Source organism: Phocoena sinus, chromosome 2 (genome assembly GCF_008692025.1).
Source record: "Phocoena sinus isolate mPhoSin1 chromosome 2, mPhoSin1.pri, whole genome shotgun sequence".
NCBI lineage: Eukaryota > Metazoa > Chordata > Mammalia > Artiodactyla > Phocoenidae > Phocoena > Phocoena sinus.
The window spans coordinates 115,528,180-115,554,050 of record NC_045764.1 but is presented as its reverse complement, the minus strand read 5'-3'; the positions used below and the strand labels follow the sequence as shown (position 1 = coordinate 115,554,050).

General features: G+C 38.4%; 1 protein-coding gene across 1 annotated transcript in view; it reads left to right on the top strand.

Moving 5' to 3' along the window:
* SLC25A21 (solute carrier family 25 member 21) overlaps positions 1–25,871 on the top strand; it is a 534,134-nt gene that overhangs the window by 505,155 nt on the left and 3,108 nt on the right. Inside the window, exons 8-9 of the mRNA XM_032623187.1 lie at positions 23,194–23,375; positions 24,318–24,370. Of these exons, the coding sequence (XP_032479078.1) occupies positions 23,194–23,375; positions 24,318–24,370 (235 nt within the window). The remainder of the gene's footprint in view (positions 1–23,193; positions 23,376–24,317; positions 24,371–25,871) is intronic.

Here is a 25,871-nt window from a genome sequence, read left to right as displayed (position 1 = left end):
TTCTTGGTATTGAATTGTAGGAGATCCTTATATATTTTAATATTAACCCCTCATCAGATATATGGTTTGCAAATACTTTCTCCCACTCCATAAGTTTCCTTTTTACACTTTTGTTTCCTTTGCTGTTCAGAAGTTTTTAGTTTGACATAGTCCCACATGTTTACTTTCGTTTTTATTGCCTGTGCTTTTGGTGTCATATCCATGAAATCACTGCTAAGACCAATAACATAAAACTTTTCCCATATGTTTTCTTCTAGGAGGTTTATGGTTTCAGGTCTTATTTTAAGTCTTAAATCCATTTTGAGTTGATTTTTGTGTATGGTATAAGGGTTCATTTTCATTCCTTTGGAAGTGGATACCTAGTTTTCCCAGCACCATTTGTTGAAGATTGTCCTTTCCCAAGTGTGTGTTTTTCGTACCTTTGTTGAAGATTGGTTGACCATATATGCTTGGATTTATTTCTGGGCTTACTATTCTGTTCCATTCATCTGTATGTCTGGCTTTATGTCAGTACCATACTGTTTTAATTACTGTAGCTTTGTAATATATTTTGCAATATATTTTGAAATCAGGAAGTGTGATGCCTCCAACTTTATTCATCTTTCTCAGGGTTAATTTGGCTACTTGTGGTCTTTTGTGATTCCATATGAATTATATATTTTTAAAATTTCTATTAAAAATGTTATTGAAATTTTTACAAGGATTGCATTGAATCTGAAGATCATTTGGGGTAGTATGGAAATTTCAACAACACTAAGTCTTCCAATACATGAACATGGGATGTCTTTGTGTTTGCTTCTCTTTTAAAATTTTTTCACTGGTGTTTTGGAGTTTTCAGTATACAAGTCTTTCACCTCCTTAGTTCAGTTTATTACTAAGTATTTTTATTTTTGTTGGTGCTATTGTAAATGGGATTGTTCTCCTAATTTCCTTTTTAGATAGTTCACTGTTACTGTGTAGAAACACGAGTGATTTTCATACGATGATTTTGTACCCTGCAGCTTTACTAAAGTAATTTATTAGTTCTAAATGGTTTGGTATGGAGTCTTTAGGTTTTTCTACATATAAGACCATGTCATATGTAACAGGGACAATTTTATTTCTTCTGAATTTTTTAAAAAATATCTTTATTGGAGTATCATTGCTTTACACTGGTGTGTTAGTTTCTGCTTTATAACAAAGTGAATCAGCTATACATATACATATATCCCCGTATCTCCTCCCTCTTGCGTCTCCCTCCCACCCTCCCTGTCCCACCCCTCTAGGTGGTCACAAAGCACCAAGCTGATCTCCCTGTGCTATGAGGCTGCTTCCCACTAGCTATCTATTTTACATTTGGTAGTATATATAAGTCCATGCCACTCTCTCACTTTGTCCCAGCTTACCCCTCCCCCTCCCCATGTCCTCAGGTCCATTCTCTACGTCTGTGTCTTTATTCTTGTCCTGCCCCTAGGTTCTTCAGAACCATTTTTTTTTCTTTCTTAGATTCCATATATATGTGTTAGCATACGGTATTTGTATTTCTCTTTCTGACTTACTTCACTCTGTATGACAGTCGCTAGGTCCATCCAATCACTACAAATAACTCAATTTCATTTCTTTTTTATGGCTGAGTAATATTCCATTGTATATAGGTGCCACATATTCTTTATCCATTCATCTGTCGATGGACACTTAGGTTGCTTCCATTTCCTAGGTATTGTAAATAGAGCTGTAATGAACATTGTGGTACATGACTTTTTGAATTATGGTTTTCTCAGGGTATATGCCCAGTAGTGGGATTGCTGGGTCATATGGTAGTTCTATTTTTAGTTTTCTAAGGAACTTCCATACTGTTCTCCATAGTGGCTGTATCAATTTACATTCCCACCAATGGTGCAAAAGGGTTCTCTTTTCTCCACACCCACCCCAGCATTTACTGTTTGTAGATTTTTTGATGATGACCATTCTGACTGCTGTGAGGTGATACCTCATTGTAGTTTTGGGGGTTTTTTTTATTTTAGCCTTTTTAAAAAATTTTTTTAACGTCTTAATTGGAGTATAATTGCTTTACAATGGTGTGTTAGTTTCTGCTTTATAACAAAGTGAATCAGTTATACATATACATATGTTCCCATATCTCTTCTCTCTTGCATCTCCCTCCCATCCTCCCTATCCGAACCCACTAGGTGCTCACAAAGCACCGAGCTGATCTCCCTGTGCTATGCGGCTGCTTCCCACTAGCTATCTATTTTATGTTTTGTAGTGTATATATGTCCATGCCACTCTCTCACTTTGTCACAGGTTACCCTTCCTCCTCCCAATATCCTCAAGTCCATTCTGTAGTAGGTCTGTGTCTTTATTCCTGTCTTGCCCCTAGTTTCTTCATGACCTTTTTTTTTCTTTTTTTTCAGATTCCATATATATGTGTTAGCATACAGTATTTGTTTTTCTCTTTCTGACTTACTTCACTCTGTATGACAGACTCTAGGTCCATCCATCTCACTACAAATAACTCCATTTCGTTTCTTTTTATGGCTAATATTCCATTGTATATATGTGCCACATCTTCTTTATCTATTCATCTGTTGATGGACACTTACGTTGCTTCCATGTCCTGGCTATTGTAAATAGTGCTGCAGTGAACATTTTGGTATGTGACTCTTTTGAATTATGGTTTTCTTAGGGTATATGCCCAGTAGTGGGATTGCTGGGTTGTATGGTAGTTCTATTTTTAGTTTTTTAAGGAAACTCCATACTGTTCTCCATAGTGGCTGTATCAATTTACATTCCCACCAGCAGTGCAAGAGGCTTCCCTTTTCTCCACACCCTCTCCAGCATTTATTGTTTGTAGAATTTTTTGATAATGGCCATTCTGACCAGAGTGAAATGATATCTCATTGTAGTTTTGATTTGCATTTCTCTAATGATTAATGATGTTGAGCATTCTTTCATGTGTTTGTTGGCAATCTGTAGATCTTCTTTGGAGAAATGTCTATTTAGGTCTTCTGCCCATTTTTGGGTTGGGTTGTTTGTTTTTTTGATATTGAGCTGCGTGAGCTGCTTGTAAATTTTGGAGATTAGTCCTTTGTCAGTTGATTCATTTGCAAATACTTTCTCCCATTCTGAGGGCTGACTTTTCATCTTTTTTAAAGTTTCCTTTGCTGTGCAAAAGCTTTGAAGTTTCATTAGGTCCCATTTGTTCATTTTTGTTTTCATTTCGATTTCTCTAGGAGGTGGGTCAAAAAGGATCTTGCTGTGATTTATGTCATAGAGAGTTCTGCCTATGTTTTCCTCTAAGAGTTTTATAGTGTCTAGCCTTACATTGAGGTCTTTAATCCATTTTGAGTTTATTTTTGTGTATGGTGTTAGGGAGTGTTCTAATTTCATTCTTTACATGTAGCTGTCCAGCATCACTTATTGAAGAGGCTGTCTTTTCTCCATTGTATATTCTTGCCTCCTTTATCAAAAATAAGGTAATCATATGAGCGTGGGTTTATCTCTGGGCTTTCTATCCTGTTCCATTGATCTATATTTCTGTTTTTGTACCACTACCATACTGTCTTCATTACTGTAGATTTGTAGTATAGTCTGAAGTTAGGGAGCCTGATTCCTCCAGCTCCGTCTTTCTTTCTTAAGATTGCTTTGGCTATTTGGGGTGTTTTGTGTCTCTATACAAATTGTGAATTTTTTTGTTCTAGTTCTGTGAAAAATGCCATTGGTAGTTTTATAGGGATTGCATTGAATCTGTAGATTGCTTTGGGTAGTATAGTCATTTGCACAATGTTGATTCTTCCAGTCCAAGAACATGTTATATCTCTCCATCTGTTGGTATCATCTTTAATTTCTTTCATCATTTTCTTATAGTTTTCTGCATGCACGTCTTTTGTCTCCTTAGGTAGGTTTATTCCTAGGTATTTTATTCTTTTTGTTGCAGTGGCAAATGGGTGTGTTTCCTTAATTTCTCTTTCAGATTTTTCATCATTAGTGTATAGGTATGCAAGAGACCTCTGTGTATTAATTTTGTATCTTGCTACTTTACCAAATTCATTAACTAGCTCTAGTAGTTTTCTGGTAGCATCTTTAGGATTCTGTATGTATAGTATCATGTCATCTGTAAACAGTGACACCTTTACATCTTCTTTTCTGATTTTGATTCCTTTTATTTCTTTTTCTTCTCTGATTGCTGTGGCTAAAACTTCCAATACTATGTTGAATAATAGTGCTGAGAGTGGAAAACCTTGTCTTGTTCCTGATCTTAGTGGAAATGGTTGCATTTTTTCACCATTGAGGACGATGTTGGCTGTGGGTTTGTCATATATGGCCTTTATTATGTTGAGGTAAGTTCCCTCTATTCCTCTTTCTGGAGGGTTTTTATCATAAATGGGTGTTGAATTTTGTTGAAAGCTTTTTCTGCATCTATTGAGATGATCATATGGTTTTTATTCTTCAGTTTGTTAATATGGTATATCACATTGCTTGATTTGCATATATTGAAGAATCCTTGCATTCCTGGGATGAACCCCACTCGATCGTGGTATGTGATCCTTTTAATGTGCTGTTGGATTCTGTTTGCTAGTATTTTGTTGAGGATTTTCACATCTATGTTCATCAGTGATATTGGCCTGTAGTTTTCTTTCTTTGTGACATATTTGTCTGGTTTTGGTATCAGGGTGATGGTGGCCTCGTAGAATGAGTTTGCGAGTGTTCCTCCCTCTGCTGTATTTTGGAAGAGTTTGAGGAGGATAGGTGTTAGCTCTTCTCTGAATGTTTGATAGAATTCGTCTGTGAAGCCATCTGGTCCTGGGCTTTTGTTTGTTGAAAGATTTTTAATCACAGTCTCAATTTCACGTCTTGTGATTGGTCTGTTTATATTTTCTATTTCTTCCTGCTTCAGTCTCGGAAGGTTGTGCTTTTCTAAGAATTTGTCTATTTCTTCCAGGTTGTCCATTTTATTGGCATATAGTTGCTTGTAGTAATCTCTCATGATCCTTTGTATTTCTGCAGTGTCAGTTGTTATTTCTCCTTTTTCATTTCTAATTGTATTGATTTGAGTCTTCTCCCTGTTTTTCTTGATGAGTCTTGCTAATGGTTTATCAATTTTGTTTATCTTCTCAAAGAGCCAGCTTTTAGTTTTATTCATCTTTGCTATTGTTTTCTTCATTTCTTTTTCACTTATTTCCGATCTGATCTTTTTTATTTCTTTCCTTCTGCTAACTTTGTGGGGTTTTTTGTCTTTTTTCTCTAATTGCTTTAGGTGTAAGGTTATGTTGTTTATTTGAGATGTTTCTTGTTTCATGAGGTAGGATCGTATTGTTATAAACTTCCCTCTTAGAACTGCCTTTGCTGCATCCCATAGGTTTGGGTTCAGCATGTTTTCATTGTCATTTGTTTGTAGTTATTTTTTTATTTCTTTGATTTCTTCAGTGATGTCTTGGTTATAAAGTAGTGTATTGTTTAGCCTCCATGTGTTAGCATTTTTACAGATTTTTTCCTGTAATTGACATCTACTCTGATAACATTGTGTTTGGAAGAGATACTTGATATGATTTCAATTTTCTTAAATTTACCAAGGCTTGATTTGTGACCCAAGATATGATGTATCCTGGAGAATGTTCCATGTGCACTTGAGAAGAAAGTGTATTCTGTTGTTTTGGGTGGAATGTCCTATAAATATCAATTAAGTCCATCTTGTTTAATATATCATTTAAAACTTGTGTTTCCCTATTTATTTTCATTTTGGAAGTTCTTTCTTTTGGTGAAAGTGGGGTGTTAAAGTCTCCTACTATAATTGTGTTACTGTCGATTTCCCCTTTTATGGCTGTTAACATTTGCCTTATGTATCGAGGTGCTATTTCTTCTGACTTTGTTGCCTTTTATTTTTTTTTCTTGCATAATTGCTCTGACTAGGACTCCTCTTACTATGTTATTATGGTGAGAGTAGGCATCTTTGACAAGTTATTTTTTACTTGTTTGTTAGATATTCATGAAAAAGCTTTCAGTTTTTCACCAGTGAGTATGTTAGCTGTGGGCTTTTCTTATATGGACTTTATTTTGTTGAGGTAGTTTCTTTCTGAGTGTTTATCATGAAAACATGTTGAATTGTGTCAAATGCATTTTCTACAAATATCGAGATATTCATGTGATTTTTCTTTTTATCCTTCATTCTCTTAATGTGCTCTAACACATTAATTGATTGTCATATGTCGAACCATCCTTTTATCCCAGGGATAAATCCCACTTTGTCATAATGTATGATCTTTTTAACGTGCTGTTGGATTCGATTTGCTAGAATTTTTTGAGAAATTTTACATCCATATTCATCAGGGATCTTTTCCTGTAGTCTTCTTTTCCTGGGTGTCTTTGTCAGGCTTTGGTATCAAGGTAACGCTGGCCTCATAAAATGAGTTGGATGTGTTCTCTCCTCTTCAATTTTTTGTAAGAATTTAAGAAGCATTGGTGTTAATTCTTCTTTAAATGTTTGGTAGAATTCACCAGTGAAACTATCTGGTCCTGGGCTTTCCTTTGTTGGGAGGTTTTTGATTGTTGATTTAATCTCCATACTAGTTATAGGTCTGTTGACACTTTCTATTTGTTTGTGATTTAGTCTTGGTAGGTTGTTTATTTCTAGGAATTTATCCATTTCTTCTAGATTATCCAGTGTGTTTGTACATAATTGTTCGTAATAGCCCCTTATGATCCTTTTTAGTTTTGTGGCATCAGTTATAATGTCAGTTATAGTGTCTCTTCTTTCATTTCTGACTTTGAGTCTTCTCTCTTTTTTTTCTTAATGAGTCTTGCTAAGGGTTTGTCAGTTTTATCTTTTTAAAACCCCACTCAGTTTCGGTTTTTTTCCATTGTTTTTCTCGTCTCTATTTTATTTATTTCTGCTCTAATCTTAGTATTTCCTTCCTCCTGCTAACTTTGGGCTTAGTTTGCTCTCCTTTTTCTAGCTCCTTGAGCTGTAAAGTTAAATTGTTTATTTGAGATTTTTCTTCTTTTTAGTATAGGTGTTTATCACTATGAACCTCCCTCTTAGTACTCCTTGTGCTGCATCCCATAAGTTTGGGTATGTTGTGTTTTCTTTTCCTTTCGCTTGAGTTATTTTCTTTTTTTTTTACTTATTTATTTTTTATACAGCAGGTCCTTATTAGTTATCCATTTTATACATATTAGTGTATATGTGTTGAGGTATTTTCTAATTTCCTTTTTTATTTCTTCTTTGACTCAATGGTAATTCAAGAGTGTGTTGTTTAATTTCCACATATTTGTGAATTTTTCCATTTTCCTTCTGCTATTAATTTCTAGTTTAATTCGATTGTAGTTTAGAAAGATACTTGGGATTATTTCAGTCATCTTAAACTTAAGACTTGTTTTGTGACCTAAATGTGATCTATCCCAGAGAAAAATCGATGTGTGCTTGAGAAGAATATGTAATCTGATGCTTTGGGGTGGACTGTTCTGTATATGTCTTTTAGGTTCATTTGGTCTATAGTGTTGTTCAGGTCCTCTCTATCCCTGTTGGCTCTGTCTGGCTGTTCTATTCATTACTGAAAGTAGGGTATTAAATTCTCCTATGATTATATTGCTCCCTTTAGTTCTCTCAATCTTTGCATTGTATATTTAGATGCTCTGATGTTGAAACTATATATAATTGTTACCTTGGTTGATTGACCCTTTTATCATTATATAATGTCCTTCTTTGTCCCTTGTGACAGTTTTTGACTTAAAGTCTATTTTGTCTGAAATAGGTATAGCTGCCTCTGCTCTCTTTTGGTTACCATTTGCATGGAATATCTTTTTCCATCCCTTCACTTTCAACCTATGTATGTCCTTAAATCTAATGTGAGTTTCTTGTAGACAATGTATAGTTGAGTCTTTTTTTTTCATTTAGCCACTGTATGTCTTTTGATTGGCAAATTGAGTCAATTTATACTTACAGTAATTAATTAGGGAAGAATTTACTATTGCCATTTTGTTAATTGTTCTTTGTTAGGCTTGAAGGTCTTTTTTTCTGTTTTTTTCTCTCTTGCTGTCTTCCTTTGTATTTTGTTGATTTTTTTTGTACTGATATACTTTGATTCCTGTATTTTTTTCTTTTGTATAACTTCTATGGGTATTTTTGTTGGAGGGAGGCTTACATAAAATATCTTATAACAGTCTATTTTAAGCTGATAAAAACTTAAGTTTAATTGCATACAAAAAGTGTACACATTAACTTCTCTCCCCCTATACTTTATGTTATTGTTGTTACAGTTTACATATATTCATATTGTATATCTTTTAACCTCTTTTTTAGTTATACTTTTAATATTTTTGTTTTTTAACTGTTATCCTAGATTTAAAAGTGATTTACCCACCACATTGCCGTAATACAGTATTCTGATTTGTCTATATGTTTATCTTTACCAGTGAATTTCATACTTTCTTATGCTATCATGTTGCTGTCAACAAACATCCTTTTAAGTTGAAGAACTCCTTTCAGCATTTCTTGTAACACAGGTCCAGTGGTGATGAACTTCCTCAGCTTTTGTTTATCTTGGAAGCCTTTATCTCACCTTCATTTTTGAAGGAATATTTTGCTGGGGATAGTATTATTGGTTAACTTTTTTTTTTCTTTCAGCACTTTAAATATATTATTCTATTTCCTTCCAACCTGCAAGGTTTCTGCTGAAAAAGTTGCTGATAGTTTTTGGGATTTCCCATGTGTATGACAGTCAGTTTTCTCTTGATGCTTTCAAAATCCTCTCCTTAACTTTAGGCAATTTGATTGTAATGTGTCTCAGTGTGGATTTCTTTGAGTTCATCTTACATTGTTTCTCTTGGGCTTCTTGGATCTGGATGTCCATTTTCTTCACCAGATCTAGGAAGTTATTAGCCATTATTTCTTTGAATAAGCTTTCTGGTCCTTTCTCTCTCTCTTCTCCTTATGGGACTCGCATAATGCTTATTTGGAGCTTTGTAGTATCTGATAATCTCGTAGGCTAGCTTCACTCTTTTTCCTTCCTTTTTCTTTTTGCTCCTCTGACTGAATTATTTCCAATGATCTGTCTTTGGGTATGCTGACCCCTTCTGTTTGATCTAGTCTGCTGCTGAATTCCTCTAGTGAATTTTTTGGTTCAATTATTGTGTTCTTCAGCTCCATGATTTCTGTCTGGTAATTTTTTACATTTTCTATCTCTCCATTGAAATTCTCACTTTGTTCATGCATTGTTCCCTTGACCTCAGTGAGCATCTTTATGAGAGTTATTTTGAATTCTGTATCAGGTAAATCATGTAATTCTCTTTCATTATAGTCAGTTTCTGGAGCTGCATTTTGTTCCTTTGTTTGGAACATCTTTGCCTGATTCTTCATTTTCCTTGACTCTCTATGTTGGTGTCTGTACATTAGACAAGGCAGTCTTCATGGACTGGCCTTATGCAGGGGAAGACGCCCATGATTCAGTATGACCAGAGATGCTGGGGACCTGTGCCAACTCTTTCCCTCCTCAGGGAAAAGTAGGCAGTTGTCATTTTTTTCTGCTCACTCTATACTGAGCAAGAGGAGAGATATGGCTTCTACCAGTCCATACCTCCATCTCAGTTCTCCCCCAGATGGCTAGACTCTGCAGGACCCATCAGAAATCCAAGACTGGCAAGGAATATACCAGTTCCTTGGGCAGTCCCAGACAAGTTGGACATGCAAACCAATTCCTTCCCTCCACCCAACCCTGGGAGAAGATGGAAGCTAGGGAATCTTCCTGATTATATGGTGAAACACTCGGGGCAGGGACTCTGGTGGGAGGTTGTGCTGAATCTCCCCACTGAATTCTGTAAGTCTGTTAATGTTCACCCAGGGTGCAGAAGACTTTCAACCAATTTCTAGATTTCTCATGCAGAGAATTTGTCCATGAATTGTTGTATTTGTGGGAGAAAGGAGGATCCAAGGCTTCCAACTCTGCCACCTTGCTGATGTCACTCTTTAGGTTAGGGGACATTCTGAGTTCACTTCCAGTCTTGTGATTCTAAGATTTCATTCTCTACCATTTAAGTCTTTGCTTGGACTGAGAGGTGATCTCCTTGAATGTTGAATTGGAACGAAATTGGAACGAAAACCACATTCACAGAAAGGTAGACAAGATGAAAAGGCAGAGGGCTATGTACCAGATGAAGGAACAAGATAAAACCCCAGAAAAACAATTAAATGAAATGGAGATAGGCAACCTTCCAGAAAAAGAAATCAGAATAATGATAGAGAAGATGAGTCAGGACCTTGGGAAAAAAATGGAGGCAAAGGTTGAGAAGATGCAAGAAATGTTTAACAATGACCTAGAAGAATTAAAGAACAAACAGAGATGAACAATACAATAATTGAAATTAAAAATACACTAGTAGGAATCTATAGCAGAATAACTGAGGCAGGAGAACGCATAAGTGACCTGGAAGACAGAATGGTGGAATTCACTGCTGCAGAACAGAATAAAGAACAAAGAATGAAAACAAATGAATCCCAGGAGACCTCTGGGACAACATTAAACACACCAACATTCACATTATAGAGGTCCCAGAAGGAGAAGAGAGAGATAAGACCCAAGAAGATATTTGAAGAGATTATGGTCAAAAACTTCCCTAACATGGGAAAGGAAATAGCCACCCAAGTCCAGGAAGTGCAGAGAGTCCCAGGCAGGATAAACCCAAGAGAAACACACCAAGACACATAGTAATCAAATTGACAAAAAATTAAAGACAAAGAAAAATTATTAAAACCAACAAGGGAAAAATGACAAATAACATACAAGGGAACTCCCATAAGGTTAACAGCTGATTTCTCAGCAGAAACTCTACAATCCAGGAGGGAGTGGCACAATATATTTAAAGTGATGAAAGGGAAAAATCTACAACCAAGATTACTCTACCCAGCAAGGATCTCATTCAGATTCTACGGAGAAATCAAAAGCTTTACAGACAAGTAAAAGCTAAGGGAATTCAGCACCACCAAACCAGCTCTACAACAAATGCTAAAGAAACTTCTCTAAGTGGGAAACAAGAAGAGAAAAGGACCTGCAAAAACAAACCCAAAACAATTAAGAAAATTGTTAATAGGAACATACATACCGATGATTACCTTAAAAGTGAATGGATTAAATGCTCCAACCAAAAGACACAGGTTTGCTGAATGGATACAAAAGCAAGACCCATATATATGCTGTCTACAAGAGACCCACTTCAGACCTAGGGACACATACAGACTGACAGTGAGGGGATAGAAAAAGAAATTCCATGCAAATGGAAATCAAAAGAAAGCTGGAGTAGCAATACTCATAACAGATAAAATAGACTTTAATATAAAGAATATTACAAGAGACAAGGAAGGACACTACATAATTATCAAGGGATCAATCCAAGAAGAAGATATAACATTAGGAATATATATGAACCCAACATATGAGCACCTCAATACATAAGGCAACTGCTAACAGCTATAAAAGAGGAAATCAACAGTAACACAATAATAGTGGGGGAATTTAACACCTCACTTACACCAGTGGACAGATCATCCAGACAGAAAATTAATAAGGCAACACAAGCTTTAAATAACACAATAGACCAGATAGATTTCATTGATATATATAGGACATTCCATCCAAAAACAGCAGATTACACTTTCTTCTCAAGTGCACATGGAACATTTTTCAGGATAGATCATATCTTGGGTCACAAATCAAGCTTCAGTAAATTTAAGAAAATTGAAATCACATCAAGCATCTTTTCTGACCACAGTGAGATTAGAAATCAATTACAGGGAAAAAAATGTAAAAAGCAGAAACACATGGAGGCTAAACAATACGTTACTAAATAACCAAAAGATCACTGAAAAAAATCAAAGAGGAAATCAAAAAAACCTAGGGAACAAGTGACAATGAAAACACGATGATCCAAAGCCTATGGGATGCAGAAAAGCAGTTCTAAGAGGGAATTTTATAGCAATAAAATCCGACCTCAAGAAACAAGAAAAATCTCAAATGAAGAATCTAACCTTACACGTAAAGAAACTAGAGAAAGAAGAACAAACAAAACCCAATGTTAGTAGAAGGAAAGAAATCATAAAGATCAGAGCAGAAATAAATACAAACAAAGAAAACAATAGCAAAGATCAAAAAAACTAAAAGCTGGTTCTTTGAGAGGATAAACAAAATTGATAAACCTTAAGCCAGACTCATTAAGAAAAAGAGGGGGGCTTCCCTGGTGGCGCAGTGGTTGAAAGTCCGGCTGCCGATGAAGGGGACACGGGTTCATGCCCTGGTCCAGGAAGATCCCACATGATGCAGAGCAGCTAGGCCTGTGAGCCATGGCTGCTGAGCCTGCGCGTCCGGAGCCTGTGCTCCGCAACGGGAAAGGCCACAACGGTGAGAGGCCCGCGTACCACCAAAAAAAAAAAAAAAAAAGAAAAAGAAAAAGAGGGAGAGGCCTCAAATCAATAAAATTAGAAATGAAAAATGACAAGCTACAACGGACACCACAGAAATACAAAGCATCATAAGAGACTACTACAAGCAGTGCTATGCCTAAAATGGACAACGTGGAAGAAATGGAAAAATTCTTAGAAAGGTATAACCTTCCAAGACTGAACCATGAAGAAATAGAAAATATGAGCAGACCAATCACAAGTAATGAAATTGAAATTGTGATTAGAAATCTTCCAACAGGGCTTCCCTGGTGGCGCAGTGGTTGAGAGTTCGCCTGCCGATGCAGGGGACACGGGTTCGTGCCCTAGTCTGGGAAGATCCCACATGCCGCGGAGCGGCTGGGCCTCTGAGCCATGGCCGCTGAGCCTGCCTGTCTGGAGCCTGTGCTCCGCAACGGGAGAGGCCACAACAGTGAGAGGCCTGTGTACCGCAAAAAAAAAAAAAAAAAATCTTCCAACAAACAAAAGTCCAGGACCACATGGCTTTACAGGTGAATTCTATGAAACATTTAGAGAAGAGTTAACACCCATCTTTCTCAAACTCTTCCAAAAAATTACAGAGGAAGGAACACTCCCAAAGTCATTCTACAAGGCCACCATCACCCTGATACCAAAACCAAAGATACTACAAAAAAAGAATATTATAGACCAATATCACTGTTGAATATAGATGCAAAAATCCTCAACAAAATACTAGCAAACAGAATCCAACAACACATTAAAAGGATCATACACCATGATCAAGTGGGATTTATCCCAGGGATGCCAGGATTCTTCAGTGCACACAAATCAATCAATTTGATACACCATATTAACAAATTGAAGAACAAAAACCATATGATCATCTCAATAGATGCAGAAAAAGCTTTTGGCAAAATTCAATACCAATTTATGATAAAATAACTCTCCAGAAAGTGGGCAGAGAGGGAACTTACCTCAACACAATAAAGGCCATGTATGACAAAACCACAGCAAACATCATTCTCAGTGGTGAAAATCAAAGCATTTCCTCTAAGATCAGGAACAAGACACGGATGTCTACTCTCGCCACTGCTATTCAACATAGTTTTGGAAGTCCTAGCCACTGCAATCACAGAAGAAAAAGAAATAAAAGGAATCCAAATCGGAAAAGAAGAAGTAAAACTGTCACTGTTTGCAGATGACATGATACTATACATAAATAATCCTAAAGATGCCACCAGAAAACTATTAGAGCTAATCAATGAATTTGGTAAAGTTGCAGGATACAAAATTAATGCACAGAAATCTCTTGCATTCCTATACACTAACAATGAAAAATCAGAAAGAGAAATTAAGGAAACAAACCCATTCACCACTGTAACAAGAAGAATAAAATACCTAGGAATAAACCTACCTGAGGAGGTTAAAGACCTGTACTCAGAAAACTATAAGACACTGATGAAAGAAATCAAAGATGACACAAACAGTTGGAGAGATATACCATGTTCTTGGATTGGAAGAATCAATATTGTGAAAATGACTATACTACCCAAAGCAATCTACAGATTCAATGCAATCCCTATCAAATTGCCAATGGCATTTTTTACAGAACTAGAACAAAAAAACCTTAAAATTTGTAGGGAGACACAAAAGACCCCAAATATACAAAGCAATCTTGAGGGGAAAAAATGGAGCTGGAGGTATCAGACTCCCTGACTTCAGACTATACTACAAAGCTACAGTAATCAAGACAATATGGTACTGGCACAAAAACAGAAATATAGATCAATGGAACAGGATAGAAAGCGCAGAGATAAACCCATGCACCTATAGTCAACTAACCTATGACAAAGGAGGCAGGGATATACAATGGAGAAAAGACAGCCTCTTCAATAAGTGGTGCTGGGAAAACTGGACAGCTAAATGTAAAAGAATGAAATCAGAATACTTCCTAACACCATACACAAAAATAAACTCAAAATGGATTAAAGACCTAAATGTAAGACCAGACATTATAAAACTCCTTGAGGAAAACATAGGAAGAACACTCTTTGACATAAATCACACCAAGATCTTTTTTGACCCACCTCCTAGAGTAATGGATATAAAAACAAAAATAAACAAATGGGACCTAATGAAACTTAAAAGCTTTTGCACAGCAAAGGAAACTATAAACAAAACAATAAGACAACCCTCAGAATGTGAGAAAATATTTGCAAACGAATCAATGGACAAAGGATTAATCTCCAAAACAACTCATGCAGCTCAGTATTAAGAAACAACCCAATCAAAAAATGGGCAGAAGACCTAAATAGACATTTCTCCAAAGACACACAGATGGCCAAGAGGCATATGAAAAGCTGCTCAACATCACTAATTATTAGAGAAATGCAAATCACAACTACAGTGAGGTATTACCTCATCCTGGTTAGAATAGGCATCATCAGAAAATCTACAAACAACAAATTCTGGAGAGGGTGTGGAGAAAAGGGAACCCTCTTGCAGTATTGATCTGAATGTAAATTGATACAGCCACTATGGAGAACAGTATGGAGGTTCCTTAAAAAACTAAAAATAGAACTACTATATGACCCAGCGACCCCACTACTGGGCATATACCCAGAGAAAACCATAGATCAAAAAGACACATGCACACCAATGTTCATTGCAGCACTATTTACAATAGCCAGGTCATGGAAGCAACCTAAATGCCCATTGACAGATGAATGGATAAAGAAGACATGGTACATATATACAATGGAATATTACTCAGCCATAAAAAGGAGTGAAATTGGGTCATTTGTAGAGACGTGGATGGATCTAGAGACTGTCATACAGAGTGAAGTAAGTCAGAAAGAGAAAAACAAATATCGTATATTAACGCATATATGTGGAATCTAGAAAAGTGGCACAGATGAACCGGTTTGCAAGGCAGAAATAGAGACACAGATGTAGAGAACAAACGTATGGACACCAAGGGGAGAAGTGTGGAGTGGGGTGGTGGTGGTGGGATGAATTGAGAGATTGAGGTTGACATATATGCACTAATATGTATAAAATAGATAACTAATAAGAACCTGCAGTATAAAAAAATAAAATAAAATTTGAAAAAAACCTTTTATACTTATAAGACTTTAAATAAATAAATAAATAAAATTATATTTCTTTGTAAGGTAGACAATTTCTGTAAGCTTCAGATACCTCATCTGCTCAGCAATATTGTGAGGCTTAAATATACAGAAAGTGCTTAACACAGTGCCTAGCACATCGTGTCTTATCATCATCATCTTTGTCCAGTTTTTAAAATAAACTAATGGAAAGGGCAAAATGACATTTCAAGTAATATGATAATCAAGCCAGAAGGCTAACCATTTAGCTAATGCATGGTGACTTGTAATAATGAGATGTCTTCCGTTGAGTTCATAAAACCGAACAAGTGACTAAGTTTTTAAGAGGCAGAAGTTAGGTACTGTCTCATCGAACTTTGATAGTGAAAGTCCAGAAGTAACTCCCTTCTCTTTACTGCATGTTTACCCCTGCATTTTGTTCACACCCCCATTTCAGTACTCATCACATTGTACTATGATACTTCATTATAAAGCCACCCTATCCCCTCTCTGGACCATTTACCTTCACACTCAATTCTAGCACCCACTGTAGGACCAGGCATTTGTAGACATACAATAAATGTATGTTGGAAGAATATACAACAAATGAATGGTGAATGAGAAGGAATATAACATAATGAATGGGATATAATATAACAATGGTTGGAAGTCTGAAGAACTTGAGTTCAAATCCAAGCTCCACCTCCTATAAGCAGTGTGATCTTGATCAAGTGACTTGACTCTTTAAGTTTCATGTCCTTATCTGTAAAATGGTGTTATGTACTTAATTCATAGGGTTCTTATATGATATATAGGTTTTGTACATGTTTTTTGCATATAAAATTATCTATCAATAACTATTATTAACAGTACCATTAACTTTCTTAATGAAAATTATGAAAAATAGCACAAATATCAAAACATGTACATTATTTTATTACTTCTCTTTACTTCTATTGTTATTTGTTATTATTGTTATTGACAGAAATGCTGGCATGATTCACTGATTGCCAGTACAGCATGACCCATTCAAGCTGTGTGATAGGTTTCACTCAGACCCAACAACCTCACAGATGTGCATTCCTCCTTTGGATGGACCTGGGGTAGGAAAAGGTGAACAGAGTTAATAGCATTGTGTTCAGTTCTGCAGCCTTAAAAAACAAAGCTCTCCGGGCTTCCCTGGTGGCGCAGTGGTTGGGAGTCCGCCTGCCGATGCAGGGGATGAGGGTTCGCGCCCCGGTCCGGGAAGATCCCACGTGCCGCGGAGCGGCTGGGCCCGTGAGCCATGGCCGCTGAGCCTGCGCGTCCGGAGCCTGTGCTCCGCAATGGGAGAGGTCCGCGTACCGTGCAAAAAAAAAAAAAAAAGCTCTGCTTCCACCAAAGAAGGCTTTAAAATGCCTCCCAGCACATCCAGATCCTTTTAGAGCATCATTTATCCAGTCCAAGGATCCAAAAAGATGAACCATAAGCTTCAGTTTAGCAGTGGTTCTCAGACAAGCATCCATCAGGATAATTTGGAAGACTTGTTTAGACAGATTGTTGTGCTCCATCCCGAGTTTGGGGTGCTGTACTGTAGGCCTGGGGTAAAACCCCAATTTTCATTTCTACTAAGTTCTCACATGATACTGATGATGGTGGTTCAGGGACCACACTTTGAGAACCATTGAGTTCATAGATATGGTTGAGGTATGAGAAACCTGAGTCCAGAGTGGAAATATTTGCAGAAATCTTTTCACTAAGGTGAATTGCCTGATAACGCCCATGAAAATGAGGGCTTTCTGTTTTCAGCCCCAATGTTTTCAACACTGCACTGTCCTTTTTTTACTTTATAAATTTATTGGTAGGGGTAATGATTTGATGAAGATGTTTTTAAGCTTCTATGAGCCTGATAAAATCTATAGACATTTTCTCCTGAAAAGCCCATCTGCGCATACCCAGAACCATTGCTTATAATTTCAGGAGGTTCTCAGGCACCTCCCACAACAACCCACCCACCAACCCTTAGGCGTATCAGTAGAAAAACTATCCCCTAAGGCAAAGTCTTGGGTTCACTTGGATGTAACAAAAATTCCCTTCTTACACCTAAGCTTTCAGTTCACTCATTTGTAAAATAGGAATAAAAATAATAGTTCTTACCTCAAAGACTGTGAAGATTAACTGATATAATACACTGAAGAGCCTAATTTGAAAACCAGAAACACTAAATATTACCTTTTGCTCTCTCTTTATAGTCCTGCTACAACAATCCTCATTCTTGAGGCAAGTGGATGCCTCTCCCTACTAGGGGAAAGATCAGGAAGTGTAAGAAAGAAGAGCCAGCCCAAAGAGTAATATTTCAAGACTTTACTCTGTGCCCACTGCATTCTTTTGCTAAAATCTGGTCACAGGATGCCATATCATGTTTTTTTCTGTGAGTCCCTGAGTAATGGGGTCTGGCAAGCCCAGGCCTGGCTCTATGACCTGAGAGTCTCAATTCATTTGCCTGGAAATACTCCACTTTGCAAATGTCCTATGCCTTGTCATGTCCCCATGTTAACGCCTCCTGGCAGAAAGACAGAAACATAAAGTTCTAATAGGGGTTCATTTACAGGGTAGAAGATACTGAGTTTTGAGACATAGTGATTAAGGTCAAAGCCTGATTCTCATTGTTTCTACAAAGATAAACTACAGTGATAGGCTAATCCGCAGACGTTTATTTAGCACTTACTGTGCACACTGTGTAGTAGGTGACACAAAGAGGAATAACACATGCTCCTGTTCTGTGCCAGCTCACATTCCAGCAGGGAAGATCGATACACACAAAAATAAACCAGACACAAAGAGAGCCAGAGCAAGGACGATCAAGGATCAGGCAGTGTTTCAGGAGTGCCCGAGAGGGAGAAATCAATTTTGATGGGGATCCACGGAAGTCTCTTGGGCAAGGTGGGATTTAAGCTGGACCATAAAGAGTGGGGCTGCTATCTGTGAATATGACGGAGAATGACATTCTAGGTTGTGGGAGTTGTTTGAAGAAAAACATGGACTTAGAAAAGTGTTCGGTAGAAATGTGCATGATTATGATTTAACCAGCATGAGTGTAGTTTGGCTTGGGGGCAGAGGTGTAGAATTTGAGGCTAGAAAGGTAGGTTGAAAGCATATCATGGGAAACAAACCAAAGGCCAATGAGGAGCTTTGGCTTTACTCTCTGTGCTGTGGGGAAGGGTTGAGGGTCTTTGAGTAGGGAGGCACCAGAAGCAGATACGTTTTTATTTAAAAAAAAAAAAATCCCTGGTGCCACTGTGAAGAACAGATGATAGAAGCAAGAAGAAAGCAAGACTTGGTGAAAGTAATGGGAACCTGAGCTAAAGCCAAAGAAGTAGCAAGAGCAGCGGGAGGGGGACGAAGGGGAGGGGCATTTGAGGGGCTGTGTTCTTCCGAGGATGGTTGATGACATGCAGCAAAGAAGGCAGAGGTGAGCTGGCAGGGCTCTCCTTGGCGCATCCGATCCCAGTCTGGGTTGCTGCCTCGAGCAGACCATGGACTCAGAAGAAGAGGCTGGAAAGGGGCCCAGAGGCTGGGTGGTGAGGGATAGCTCTTGGCCATCCCCAAAAGACTTTTCTCCTCCCTAGAATGCCCAGAGGGGTAGCAATTGACCATCTGCTTTGCCTGCCTGGAATATCAAAATCAGTGATTCCCAGACATGGGCCCTCAGCCTGGCAATGTCAGAAGTCCTGAAGTTCTTTTTTTTTTTTTTTTTTTAACATCTTTATTGGAGTATAATTGCTTTACAATGGTGTGTCAGTTTCTGCTTTATAACAAAGTGAATCAGTTATACATATACATATGTTCCCATATGTCTTCCCTCTTGTGTCTCCCTCCCTCCCACCCTCCCTATCCCACCCCACTAGGTGGTCACAAAGCACCCAGCTGATCTCCCTGTGCTATGTGGCTGCTTCCCACTAGCTACCTATTTTACGTTTCATAGTGTACATATGTCCATGCCACTTTCTCACTTTGTCACAGCTTACCCTTCCCCCTCCCTGTGTCCTCAAGTCCATTCTCTAGTAGGTCTGTGTCTTTATTCCCATCTTGCCCCTAGTTTCTTCATGACCTTTATTTTTCTTTTTTTCAGATTCCATACATATGTGTTAGCATACGGTATTTGTTTTTCTCTTTCTGACTCACTTCACTCTGTATGACAGACTCTAGGTCCATCCACCTCACTACAAATAACTCCATTTCGTTTCTTTTTATGGCTGGGTAATATTCCATTGTATATAGGTGCCACATCTTCTTTATCCATTCATGTGTTGATGGACACTTACATTGTAAATAGTGCTGCAATGAACATTTTGGTACATGACTCTTTTTGAATTATGGTTTTCTCAGGGTATATGCCCAGTAGTGGGATTGCTGGGTCATATGGTAGTTCTATTTTTAGTTTTTTAAGGAAACTCCATACTGTTCTCCATAGTGGCTGTATCAATTTACATTCCCACCAACAGTGCAAGAGGGTTCCCTTTTCTCCACACCCTCTCCAGCATTTATTGTTTGTAGATTTTTTGATGATGGCCATTCTGACTGGTGTGAGGTGATACCTCATTGTAGTTTTGATTTGCATTTCTCTAATGATTAGTGTTCTTGAGCATCCTTTCATGTGTTTGTTGGCAATCTGTAGATCTTCTTTGGAGAAATGTCTTTTTAGGTCTTCTGCCCATTTTTGGATGGGGTTGTTTGTTTTTTTGATATTGAGCTACATGAGCTGCTTGTAAATTTTGGAGATTAATCCTTTGTCAGTTGCTTCATTTGCAAATATCTTCTCCCATTCTGAGGGTTGTCTTTTCATGCTGTTTATGGTTTCCTTTGCTGTGCAAAAGCTTTTAAGTTTCATTAGGTCCCATTTGTTCATTTTTGTTTTCATTTCGATTTCTCTAGGAGGTGGGTCAAAAAGGATCTTGCTGTGATTTATGTCATAGAGTGTTCTGCCTATGTTTTCCTCTAAGAGTTTGATAGTGTCTGGCCTTACATTTAGGTCTTTAATCCATTTTGAGTTTATTTTTGTGTATGGTGTTAGAGAGTGTTCTAATTTCATACTTTTTTTTTTTTTTAATTTTTTTTTTTTTTGATGATGAGAAACAATGCCGTATTTTATTTTATCTTTTTTTGCGGTGCGGGCCTCTCACTGTTGTGGCCTCTCCCGTTGCGGAGCACAGGCTCCGGACGCGCAGGCTCAGCGGCCATGGCTCACGGGCCCAGCCGCTTTGCGGCACGTGGGATCTTCCCGGACCGGGGCACGAACCCGTGTCCCCTGCATCGGCAGGTGGACGCTCAACCACTGCGCCATCAGGGAAGCCCTAATTTCATACTTTTATATGTACCTGTCCAGTTTTCCCAGCACCACTTATTGAAGAAGCTGTCTTTTCTCCACTGTATATTCTTGCCTCCTTTATCAAAGTTAAGGTGACCATATGTGCGTGGGCTTATTTTAAAGCAACTTTTAGGTACTTTCCCAGGTGATTCTGATCTGGGAACCTAAGGTGGGTCTGAGGTGGGTCTGGGTATCCATATGTTGTAAAGCTCCCAGGTGACTGATGCACAACTGGATTTGGGAACTACTGTGGGATCTTACTGTTGAGCTGGGAAATGAATAGAAAACATGGGTTCAATGTATGCTTGTGCTAGTGAACACTATGATGGCTTGAAGACCTTAGGATTTGGTCCCCAACAGCATCTCAAACATAATGACCTTCATTGAGTGTCTTAGCCTCTCCTCCCTCCCCAACTCCAATCCTCAGCGAACACATCAGGAGGTGGGAGAAGCTGTGTGATTGACAGGGTCCCTTGAACTTCCCAAAAGGTCATTGTGCATATACAAGTCATCACTTTCACCCTTGTCCTTGGCTGTGTCGCAGGAGCACCATGAGAGGGTCTCATCATAGGTGTTTTGAGACTTCAGAAAACAGGTTACATAAAAATACTATCCATTTTCCGCCAGGCTTGTACAATATTCATAGCACTTTTACTATTATTGTTTTTATTTCTCAGAAAAACCATGCAGTACAAAGTTAAGGTGGGTGTTAAAAACATCCCTTCTACACACTGGGCTCCATGGGATTCAGTGACTCGTGCAAGGTCAGACAACCAGAGCTGGCCCTGAATCCGCCATCCTCCCGAGCTCCAGTTCTGCTTCCGTGCCAGAATGGAGAAGGGTAACATAAAGGCATTTTTCTCTCCTTGTAAAAGGGAAAAAAATGGGGGAAGGGGAAATTATTTAAACACACCTCACTCATACTGCAATCACTGCATTGTTTTTCCTGTTGAAAGACCCTGTTGGTTTTTAAATCCCTTTAAACCTACCCGACACCTGTATGGCCCAGATCCAAGAATTATTACCGAACCCCTCACTTTTTATATTTAACCACACAGGAGTTTCTGTGATGGTATCTGGCTCTTGTTTCAGTTGAAAATTTCAGAGCTTCCAGAATTTTTCTTCTTCCATAAAGCTATAAGCATGCAATGCTCAGACCTGATTTTTTTTTTTTTTTTTTATTAAGCAGAGAATGGTTCCCACGTTTACTTCTCCTGCTGGATAAACATAGCATCATGGCACTACCCTGTATTGTTCCTCTGTGAAGATCCCTCCGAAGTATTGACCAAGAGAGGCCAGGGGAAGGATAGGGGAGGTCTCCGTCAGCAACTTACGGTTTGTGAGATGACCCCTCTTCAGGGCAAGAACTGAGGCTGACAGCAAAATGAGAACTTTCCAGCAAATTCATTGTAACAAAGCATAATGTGAGCTCACTAGGCACAAAAATAGGCAAAAAGAAAGTGACTTCCACGTAAGACCTAATTAAATACTTTGATGTTAGGATCAGAGCAGGGAGGGGTGGAAAATCAAATCAGACCAAAGTGAAGGACCCAAATTCAAATGGAAAGAAGAAATTTTTTTCTCTCTCTTTCTTCCTCCCTTTCTGTGTGCGTGTATGTCTCTCTCCCTGTCTCTTTTCTGTCTCTGTCTGTCACCTTTTCTTCCTTTGCCCTTGAAAGAAGAATAAGATTCAGGAACAATGGGTTGAAAATTCTTCAGCCAATAGTCCAGTGACTTACTACTGTTTATAATGCACAGAACGTCACAGGCTGTTTTGCAGCCTTCCCAAGTTGGTTTGTTAATAACAGGAAGCTAGCACTTCTCAGTACAATGGATCAGCTACACGTGAAAATAAATGCAAAAAACCTGGAGGGGAATAGCAGCAGACCGAGAGTAGCCTTGATTTAATTTAACATTTGGGGGTCCACACACAAATGAGCATTTTAGTAGGCTTCATGGTGGAAGTTGCTGTCATTTGTAAAATATTCTGGCCAATTAGCTAATAGTGTGCTTGGATTTCTCCTGTTTTGATACAGTAATACTAAGTACATTGTGAAGCCCAATTATACAAATCATCCCCATATGCCATACCAGTCTTTCTTTATGAACTGTGTTTATAAATCCTGTGTGAGGAAATGTGTACTTCAGCAATTTAGACCATGTGTAAAAACATAGCCAATGGGATTGTCAAGAAAACAAGTTCCAGCCTAGGAAATCCTAATGTGTTCCGCTGGAATAACAGGAGGGTGCCGGGGAGTGCAACGCTCTGCTTAAATACATATTGCTTTATAGTGTTTAACCGACTTAGGGGCTTACGCTTCCCTTTCTGTTATTTTATTCTTCTTTTCTTTTAGGATCCAACCTTGGAGTTTCTGAGAAAATTTGGGGTTGGTCTTCTCTCGGGCACAATAGCCTCAGTCATTAACATCCCTTTTGATGTTGCCAAAAGTAGGATTCAAGGGCCTCAGCCAGTTCCTGGAGAGATCAAGTACAGAACCTGTTTTAAAACAATGGCCACGGTCTATCAGGAAGAAGGGTAACACATTCTTATTTTAATAAATGTGCAAGACTGAAGCATTGCTAAAACCATATTGTACTTCCATTTTGATGAGAGGCATTAAGCCCTCCTGAATTGGGTGTGTGTCTGAGAAGCTCTAGGGAATAGATGAGAAACTTTGTGAGATAACACGGTAATGAGATGTTGGCAAAATCTTCTTACGCCATCAAGAAACATAAGCCACGATCATTCAATATACTGTATGTTTGTCCTAGAATGCCAAGGTGAACTTTTTTTTCTTTTCCCAAGGTGAACTTTTTGCTTGTCGGTTTGCACAGTATGCTATTGGATATAATATGCCCTGTTCCCACGTGGGCAGGAGAGTAACTGTCTTCTGACTATACATCTAATCAAAATGTCACCTAATTATATTCTCCTGAGAGAATTAAACATGAGAGTTCTGTGAAGGTAGTTTTCTTTTAAGAATTTAAAGTATGTGCCTTTTTCTACTGTTTTTTGGTTTTTTTTAAGTCTTATTTTCGTCTCTTCATCCCTCCTCAGCAGGTCTTATTCTCAAGTAAGCAAGTAGTATTTTATTATTTTGATCTAAACTGCATCGTATTTCCTTCTGTGAGGACTGCGTTTATGGTCTTTTAAACTCAATTCCAAGAGTCATTTTGTCCATATACACAGCTGTCTTGAAAGTAAGGCCTGTCTGGATAGCAAAAACCATCTCGCTGATGAAAGTCCTATTTGCAATGGGACAAGATCAGCATAGCTTGGGTATTAAAGGATTAATTCTTTCCTCTCATCCAATTTGCTGCAGAGAATACTTAGCCCGATACTGTCTGTTTTGAGATTTGAAAATTTTTCTCAAATGACTTTTCTGGGTAAATGCTGGGTCAGCATCTCAGTAAAGCTGAGGTACAACTGCATTTTGTTTTCAGAATAAGAATGTTGCTCTTTCCCTTCCGGTTCTAGCATTTTAGCTTTGTATAAAGGCCTGCTTCCCAAGATTATGAGGCTTGGACCAGGTAATAATGTTTTCATTACTTATATCCTTCCTTCCTTATTTCTCTAGTATCCCTTTTATCTTATTTGTGTCTATCTGCAACACAACTAAAGTTTGTCACACTGTGAAACATGGAAACCTTAAGGATAAAAAGTTGTCTGGGCGTATTCAAGACACTAAAGGCGTCCATTAGAAACGTTCTGCTTTTGTTTATAAGGTACTATTTGTGGCCTTACTGGAGGCTAATAGAAGCCAAAGCCCACCTTAAGTCAATCAGAAAGGATGCACAGCCAGTCGGAGTTTGAGTCGCTTCTGGCTGAAAGGGAGGATTTTTTACTGAGTGAGGGACCAGCCCAATAAAACTTTCCCTGTGCTTCTAGTTCATTCTTGTTCCTGCCTCAGCTTCGCTTCAGAAGGAGAAAAGGAGGACAGCTAGTCTCCATGAACAGCCAGTGCAACTCTCCCCACTGTCGCCTCCGGGAAGCAAGAATGGAAAAGCTGCAGCCTGGCGCTCACCTTCCTAGCTCCTGTCAGCATGATGGTGGAGGCTCCTGGCTCGGGGCCTTACCTCAGGATGCCAGCCCACAAAAAGCCGGCTGTCATTCCCACAGGGAGAGTCAGCTGCCTCTGTGTAAATAGATAAGAAAGCAACTGCTGCAGACTCAACCACCTGGGCAAATAGTCTTGGATTATAAGCAACCTTGTGAATAAGTACAGAAGTATGCTCTAGACCACACATATTATTTTACCAGGCTACACTCACCTTCTTAGACATCCTGGAAATCTTCCCCAGAACTGTCCCCTACTCCTCCCCTTTCTCCCTTTCCCAATCCTCCCTTTGAACACTGATGTCCCCTTCCCCTGCCACACTCACACACATGCACATTTACCTTTAAATCTCAGCCCAGTGAACGAGCATTTCTGCCAACGTGAGATATAGCACAGCAGTCTGTAAATTGAAGCTCGTGAACAGTTCATACTTTTGTATATTTTGAAAACACTTCCACAGTTCCCAATCCATCTATCCCAGCCTTTATAGGCATTTAAGCGTGGATTTTTGCTTCGCATTTGAGATTCAGACCTGCCTTCTATTTGTTATTGGCCCGTGTGTCAACACGACCCCAATGACAAAGAATATTGGTGATTTTGTGCCATTCTCTCTTCAAGAATGTGGTGTTTTTCCTTCACCACACAGTATAAACCTGCTAGTAGACCCAGTATTAGAGAAAATCATAGGACTGGCCCTAATCCAGCTTTCTCAGAACGGGATGGGCCTGAAAAGGGAGAGCGATCAGGGAGAGTTTAGCTAAAACGGTAATTGACTGGAACCTTAATCCAAAACTCTTAAATAATCTGACCCCAAGTTTTGTTAGAGGCTTGCAAATGTTTGGTTGGCTTTTTAAGTGTTTTTTGCATGAGGTATCCTGAGTTGCTGTGGTGTTAAATCCAATGAAAGGTGTTCTTGTGAACATACTGTCCAGGCTAAACAAAATTGTGAATAACTGGAAATCTCATTCAAGGAC